General features: G+C 52.5%; 1 protein-coding gene across 1 annotated transcript; it reads left to right on the top strand.

The window, feature by feature from the left end:
- The first annotated feature begins 244 nt into the window (after positions 1 to 244).
- Positions 245 to 1,645, top strand: LOC101769280 (photosystem I assembly factor PSA3, chloroplastic). The gene is made up of 3 exons (XM_004958435.2): positions 245 to 670; positions 772 to 936; positions 1,069 to 1,645. The coding sequence occupies exons 1-3, from the start codon at positions 332 to 334 to the stop codon at positions 1,384 to 1,386; spliced, it is 822 nt and encodes a 273-aa protein (XP_004958492.1). The 5' UTR covers positions 245 to 331; the 3' UTR covers positions 1,387 to 1,645.
- Positions 1,646 to 8,271: the final 6,626 nt, after the last annotated feature.

Genomic DNA, 8,271 nt, shown 5'->3' with positions numbered 1-8,271 from the left:
TGTGCAGATAAAAAAAAAATCTACAATATAACTCAGCAACTCATCCAAAGTTTTTAAAAATGCAATTGCATTTGCATCCACTTTAAAGTTTCTGAACCGAGCACGTATGCCCACCAAATTAGTCTCCTGAAATTCTCAGTAAGTCAGCAGCAAGGTGATTTTCAAATTTCAAGTTTCAACAACTCCAATAGATCAAAAAACAAAAAAAAAAAACCAACTCTTCGCTGCCTTCCCGGACAGCAGCGAGCAGTGAGCAGTCCATTTGACAAGGAGATAAGGCGCGCGCCACCACACACGCACAGCGGCATCCCAGTAAGCTCCATCGGCGGGCATGGGGGCACTACCCGTCGCCCACAAGCTCGCTCTCACCTCCCCCTTCCTCCCGCGCCACCGCCGACCCTGCCCCGCCGCCCACCACCACGGGCAGCGCCGGCGGCGACATGGAGTGGTGGTGGCGTACATGGAGCCGAACCCCAATTCGCCGGCGGCCATCGCGGGGCGCCTCGTCGGGGCGCTCCCCGTGGTGGGCCTCGTTGCGCGCATCCTGAGTGACGAGGGCGGCGTCGGCGGCGACATCATCGACTTCGCCGAGTTCCGCCGCCGCGTCAGCAAGAAGTGCACCGTCATGGACTCCCAGGCCTTCTACGACTTCAACGAGCGCCGCGGCAAGGTCGGCGAGCTTCTTCTCGTGCTCTGATTCTTTCTCCTGTCCTACATCCGTGAGAAACTTGCAAGTAACGGAGACACTTCTTGTTCTCGCCGTTTGGGCAGCCGGGGGATCCCTTCTACGTCCTGCTGTGCTGCTGGCTCGCCGCCGTCGGCGCCGGGCTACTCAAGACAGAGGAGATCTTGGAAGGCGTGGCGCGGCTCCGCATTTCCAACGACATCGAGTTCGAGGAGGAGACCTTCATTGACATGATCAGGACGGCAAAGGAGGTAAATGCCTTTCTGCAGCTAGCTCTTGATGATAACATTCATGTCCTATCTGCATTGCAATGGTATACCAGAATTACAGAAAGGAAGTATCAGTTAGTTGGTCGCTGAGACAGTAGATGAACTGTGATGCAGAAACGAGCAAAGCTGAAGGCTCCAGCTCCGCAGATACCGATGGAAACGCGGGCGGAGAAGGCCCTTGAAGCCATCTACGTCTGCTGCTTCGGGCAGGACATGGTTGAGGAAGAGGACGAGAAGCTTCTCCGCACGATACTGAACGCTGTCTTCCCCTCCGTCGGGAGGCCGGCGATCGAGAGGATGGTGGCGTCCATGGCCAAGCAGGTGGCCTCCGGCGAGAGGAAGCGGGACGGGAGGACCGTGTCCAAGGAAGTTCAGCAGCGGCAGCTCAAGGACCTACAGTTTCTCAAACAGAACAAGCTGGACTCTGCATGAGCCATCGAGCGTGTTTGGCCGTGGTTTACTTACTCAGGTATTTGAGTTCCGTAGTTGTAGGGAGACGAGGAACAAGTCAGATGCAATTTGGTTTTTACCATAAGTGTGCTAGGAGGAATCAGCCATGATAGCTTGCAATGCAAAGATATCGAATGTAATTAGGACGGCAAGCGCGGTTCATAGAGTCAGCACAGGGAAGCAGAGTAAAAGTACAATTTTGAAACGAACCAGGGCAGTAGGGTTGCCGATTATATTAAAAGGAATATGACGTTGAGACTGAGAAAAAATAACAAAGAAAAACCTCAAACAACACCGATCGGTTGGATTATGATATCAGCACGTGTCGCACGACGCTCGCACCACTCAACTCAACAAACAACATTGATCGGTTGGATGTACCTGGATTGGTACATCAACGCAAGTTGGATTGAAACATCGACACGACCGCACACATCTCTGGCAATGCTACACCTCACGTACACACAACGCTCAACTCTAGCAATGCTACACCTCACGTACACACAACGCTCAACTCTAGCAATGCTACACCTCACGTACACACAACGCTCAACTCAGGTCGCTGCACCTTGCTGCACAACCAACCATAGCACCATGCTATCATAAGATGCCAGCACCAAAGTTCTGCTTGCGCCATCTTGACGACGATGTTCCGCACCAAGCTAGCCACTGCAAAGCAGGGTTAGTCACCATGAACCGTTGCAAGCTGTCTCGCCAAACCGCTACCCCTACCGCTTGCGCCATCTTTCGACGTTGTCCCACACTATACTAGGGCTAGCCGCTGCAGTCCGCTACATGCTGCCATAACATTACGAGTAAGACATCCCTTGACCCCTACCAACTCGCACACCATCACACAACCAACCAGCGCCGTCACATGGATCCAAAGCACGGCCTCAACCGCCACCTCTCAGACCCCTGCTGCAAGCCAAGACCATTGCCAAACAGTATATATTCTCTTATTTGCCAAACAGTAAAAGTACAATAGGCATCAAGTTAGCAACCGATGTGATCACATGAACTGGTAGTTCTCTTGCACATATGCAACAGATGTTGTTCCAGGCTTGTAAACATAAACAATTGTTTCTGATGGAAGAAATAGACAAAAATTGCAAGGAATGTGACAATTGTGAGGTATGCTGGCCACTATTTCAGCAATGAAAGGATATACTTAACAGTTAACATACACTACGCCAAAAATGATTTGTGTTACCATATGAATTTTTGATTGCTGACGGGCCTAATTACCACCCGCCACCACAAAGGATCCTGAGGCTGGCGTGTTAAAAACTGACGGGTCCGTAGACCCGGGGTCCCCAACGGAACTGCTTTCCCACGATACTTAGCCCAACGAAGGGCACAGCCACAACGTACACCTGGGCCGGCCCGGCTACGCGCGGTCAGGCCAAGGTCTTAATCCGGCCACTAGCCGTCTTCTCCGACTAGGAAGCCTAGTCGGCACCCCAACCGGAAGGAGCCGGTCGGGGTGGGGCCGCAGCCCGACCCTGGCTTGGTTCTCCCGATCGGGTCCTTACAACCAAAACCCCCGGACCGGGGATACACCGTACCGCCCGTGCTGCTCCCCTCGACCGACTAAGTCGGGGCCGGCTAGGACAACCGACCGGGGACGCCCGCCCGGTGTGGGCCCAGGGAGCAGGTGGGACAAATAACGAGGAAGCGTCCGGGTCAGCCGGCCATACGCAGAACCGTACCGCGCCACACCCTGCGCATGCCTTGCACAGTACCGCCGTAAACCTACTCGCTACGACGGAGTGACCTGATGAGGAGAATAGAGACCGAGGACAGAGGCCATACCGCACCAGATGACGTGGGCGCCAACAAGACTAGACAGTGCCCGAACACTCACTCTTTTATCCTCTCTAACCAATAAGGCCGTTCCCTTGTACTATAAAAGGGGACAGACCCCCCACTCTCGAGGAGACTCTGGGACACCCCCACATACGCACTCTTACGCTTTCGCACTCTCACACTCTTAGCGCACGTTGAGCCCCTGCCACTCTCTTCCACTGAGAAGAACAAAGCTAGGACTCAGGCACCCCCTCTCATACTCCTCTCATTTGTATCCCCACTGCAAACTTTGAGCACCTAGGCTCAGGAATAAAGTCGACCGACTGACCCCGACTGGATGTAGGGCGTGTTGCCCAAACCAGTATACATCCTGTGTCATTGTGTGCTAGACCATATCCGATCTAACGCACGGCAAAACTACAAATATTTACTTATCGGTCAGATTTTGCACTGACAAAAACCGTCACCAGAAATGCATTTGTGCTGGCGGGTGCCCGTCAGCACAAATGGAGGTAATTTGTACTGGCGGGTGCTTATGTCACCCGCCACCACAAATACGTTTTCCAAAATTTACATCACTGAGAAGGGTTAAAACTACTTAACTAGTTAAAAACTTTATCCTACATTCCATAAGATACTTTTAATATGCATTACACTAAGTATGTGTACTTGTGTAGGAGTTTCAAAAATTTTAGAAGTGATTTACTATTTTTTAAGGTTTAAATGATTTTAAGTAAGTTTATTGAAATTCATTGATATTTGAACTAAATTTTCACAAGATTAAAAAGTTTCAGAAAAATTGGTGTTAAAGACACATGTTCCATTTTAATTCTAATCATGAAAGTACATGAAAGATTCATAACTTTATTTGGCATATTTACCGCTTCTATTAAAGTCTTTTGTGAAAAACAATTCTAATACTATCTAAATATGGTCCGAAAGTTCTATAAATTGGTAGGGAGTTATTTTGTGAGTCCACAACTCTAGCATAAAAGTTTCAATATGTTATGAAGAAATTGGACTATACATTATTCACAAATGTATACTTCATTAAAAACATTTCATATAACTCAAGTCCAACTCTGAGCTTGTGAACTAACTCATCACAAAAAATTATCATGTATATTTACAATTTTTTACATGCACAGGACTATATATATATATTCTTTCATAGAAGTCCCAATAATTTTTGAACTTATATACTTGCATTAGTAAAATCAAAAGAAAAAAGAAAAATATTGATAGATTTGTACTGGCGGGCCATAATACCACCAGCCGGCACGCCTGCATCCACCACCAGTGCAAATATCGAAAAATTTTGGAGAGACAGACGTGTAATCGAAAAGACTGGTGCGCTCCACCCGGTGCATCTGCTCTATCCCTACCTTATCTCTTTGCATTGCTCAACCTTATCACTTTCACTGCACACTTCTATCCCATCCTCACCTCTCCCCTTGTCTCTGTCTCCACAGTGAAGCTGTGGCCAGCTCGGACGATGGAGCGGTGGCTGGCACGTGCTGCGTCGGCAAGCTGCAGACGGCAGAGCCGCTACTGGTGGCCCCACGCTGGTGTTTGGTGCGGGCACGAGCCGTGTCGGCCGGAGCCATAGGCAGCTGCGACAACACGGGCAGAGGCGCTGTGGCCGGCGGACCCATGGGCAGCTTCGGTGCACAACGGCGAGCTTCTGCCACTGCTCATGCAACTCGTCCGAGGTACGTGCTCAATCTTGCAAGAACAACGGCACCAGAACTAATTGCAGTAGATGAAAAAAACAAAATCACCGCAGCACTTTTGTTTTGGTTGCTCAAGTTGGCGGGGATGTGGAGGGTGATTGCCAACATGCACCGGGGATGAAGCGAACTGCCGACGAGGTGACCGTGCTGCTTATGTCCTTGGCTACCGCTGCAGCTGGCTACGACTCCGGTTGAGGAAGGAGGCATAAGAGGCACGCTGCCGCTGCCGAGCTCTATGCGGACCTACGCGCCCGGCGGCGACTCCGGTTAGGGAAGGAGCCTTTAGAAGCTCGCCGCCGCCTCCGAGCTCGACGCGCTCGCGCAGAGCTCCGCGGCTAGCGCATGGCGCATAGGCGTAGGCTGAGTCGCTGTGCCTATGCGGTGGCGCTCTAGGATGGGCGCACGCAATGGAGTCCAGAGCCAAGAAGGTGTGCCTCGGGGCTCACGACGATGTGAGTTGCAGTGCGGCCACGATGCTGACTTACGAGCGCTTGCGACCAGTTTTTTTTTTGTGCTAAAATTATCTTTGTTGACGGGCTTCTTAAGCATCCGCCAACGCAGATTGCATTTGTGGTGACGGCCAAGCACCCGCCAGCGCAGATCGCATTTGCCGCCAGGTGTTTTCTGCCATAGTGATAGTACAATGCAGTATACAGAAAGGAGAAGCAACACAAAGAATAGTTGTAGAAATTATAAATGTTTTACAAAGCAACATTTTATAAAAGAGATGGATTGGTGTTTGTTAGACATTTTTTTATATAGCAGTATGTAGAAACAGCTGTGATATTGCGGAATGCAGATTGTGCGTGCCCCTAAGGTACGGCACCGGACTTGATCATGTTGGTTTCAACTTTCAGCAGGTATCAGACGTAACACTTGCACGCACGACCTTTTTGCTTGCAAAAACTACCCGGGAATTCCGCGTCCACGAACCAGTGCTCCATGCAAAACGGAGCAGAAGCACGGCAAGAACGGCACCACAAAATCTTGCCACCGTCCGATACTGACAGCATATTTTTTCTCCATTTGATGGATGGGAAAATCCGGAGGCCACGACCAGCAACGAACGACGACGACGAGGCACGAACCACCCGGCCCCACCAACCACCCCGAAGAGGCGCATCCCATCTCCTCCGCGGAGAAGAAATGATCTGGTCACGGGCCAACACACACAAAGAAACCTCCCTCGTCCGAGAACTGGATGACGGCCGGCGGCCCACCGCCTGCCGGCCGTCTCTTTCGATGGTGATAGCACCACCAAAAGCGAGCGAGCCATGGCGACCCGCTCGGCGCTCTCGGCTACTCACACCACGTCAGATCGTCGCGGCCGAACCAGGCCAGCAGCTGGTGGCTCACGCACACGCACAGCGACGCGCACGTCGCAATGCGCCGGTAAAGCGTGCTCGTCCGGCTGCTCCAATGAATCGTCGGCGGTGATGGGGTGATGCGACGCGACGGCGGCAGCGAGCTGGTAGGGCGGACGGATTGGTTTGCACTTTGGAGAAAGGAAAGGAAGCATGGCTGCATGTGTGCGTGGGGGAGCGGCAGCGGCTGTGGCTTTTGCTTTCCGGTGGCCCAGAGTGGGAGCGGTGAGAACAGTGTAGCACAGCAGCAACGACCTGCTACCCCTTGCATTCGGAAAAACGGCCAAACAATTCATCGTTGATTTGGGGTCCGCGTTTGTTTGAAATAGGTCCTGTTTGAATCTAGGATTAATTTTTAGTCCGGATCAAATCAGATATTTGATACAAATTAGAAGGACTGAATATGAGCTAATTATTAAACTAATTGCATAAGTCGTGACTAATTCGCGAGACGAATCTATTAAACATAATTAATCCATAATTAACACGTACTTACTGTAACATCACATTGACTAATTAGGGTTGATAGATTCATCTCGCGAATTAGTCTCCATTTATACAATTGGTTTTGTAATTAACCTATATTTAATACTTCTAATTAGTATCAAATATTGTGATATAAAAGTAGTTCATGTCTCCAAACAGTAAACAAGAAGTCTAAAAAGTGGGACCGTACTTATCCTTGACTCCACGTACAACCTTTGAATTCCTAGCAGTGGAAGGACGCTGTGCCTGCTACCAGCTACTCCTATGGAATTCAAGCAGTCAGCAGCAACGCCAGCGGCCTTTGCACCGCGCCGAGACGCGCTGCCTGCTTTTGACCTCGGTGCCCTACCCGCCGGCTTAGTGCAGTGAAGTGACCAGACCGCAAGCGATGCATGCAGATGCAGAAACAAACAATGGCGTGGCGCGGCGTGTCGATCCGGCGCCTGCCCTGGCCTCTACCAGCGCAACCACCGGCATTATTTGGCGGGTGGAATGGATGCGCAGGCAACGCACGGCATGGCCTATTGGCATGTGAAGCGGCGGCCCCACCGGCGAACCTAATCCGGTGATCCCGAGCCGATGCCACAGCCATGAGCTGATTGCTTGGCTCACCGGAAACACTTGCTCATCAGGCTGCCTGCCTGAATCGGCGAGCATCAGACAGCCCTCCTCGCTGCTGGTCCGCCAGGCTGTCTGTGTGACGGGAGCGGGAGGGCCCCGTCTGGCCTTCCCCGTCTGTGTGCCGGCCGCCGGTTGGCCACGCGGACAGAATTCCCCAACGCGGGCCAGAACAAAAGATTGATTGATGGGCTCAAGAAACTGGGCCTCCGCTTGGCCCAGCTGCGCTGCCGCGTCCCCCACCTCAGCGGATCGAATCGTGGCCGTATCCTCCCGATCAAACGGATAGAAATACTGTCCGGGGTGGACGGTAAATGAAATACCCCGAGCCTCCTGGCCAGGCGCGCTCCGTGCTCGCCGCGGCGTCGCGCTTGGCATCCCCGGCGCCGGCGACGTCACGGTCACACCACCCTCCCCTAGTGTCATATCCGCGGAATTCGACGTTTCCCGCGCTCTTCCACTCGCCGCATTGCGCTCCGCCACCGCCGGCGGCCAACACATCTTCCCGCGCCGTCGTGCCCGCGGTCAGCGCCGCCCGGGACGACACCGCCCAGCCCCGTCGTCGCGCGCATTTCCTCCGCCCGCAGCTCTGGCGCGTCGAGATGTTCCAGCACCCCGGGTCCTGCCAGCGCCGCCGCTTGGACTTGGAGTTGGAGGGCCTCAACGATGTATGCTGAAGACCGCGTCCGTGGCCTGCTGGCGAAGTCGATGGCAAGGGTCTGTTTGGTATACGCCTCAGCGTGCCACGCCGACGTTGCGGCCACGGCGAACTTGAGGCGAACGAATCGTTCGCCAAACTTTCGGCAGGCTTTGGCGCAGCAAATGAACTGAAACGCTGTGGCTCCGACGCGGCGCGG

The sequence above is a fragment of the Setaria italica genome, chromosome II (assembly GCF_000263155.2).
Source record: "Setaria italica strain Yugu1 chromosome II, Setaria_italica_v2.0, whole genome shotgun sequence".
NCBI classification, from domain to species: Eukaryota; Viridiplantae; Streptophyta; class Magnoliopsida; order Poales; family Poaceae; genus Setaria; species Setaria italica.
The sequence above is the reverse complement of the archived record's forward strand: the minus strand, read 5'-3'. Positions and strand labels throughout refer to the sequence as shown.

Excerpts from the sequence above, each read along its gene's own strand:
- LOC101769280 (XM_004958435.2), top strand. The coding sequence starts at position 332 with ATGGGGGCACTACCCGTCGCCCACAAGCTCGCTCTCACCTCCCCCTTC. Across the intron at positions 671-771 it reads TCAACGAGCGCCGCGGCAAG|CCGGGGGATCCCTTCTACGT; the intron begins GTCGGCGAGCTT and ends CCGTTTGGGCAG. Across the intron at positions 937-1,068 it reads TGATCAGGACGGCAAAGGAG|AAACGAGCAAAGCTGAAGGC; the intron begins GTAAATGCCTTT and ends ACTGTGATGCAG.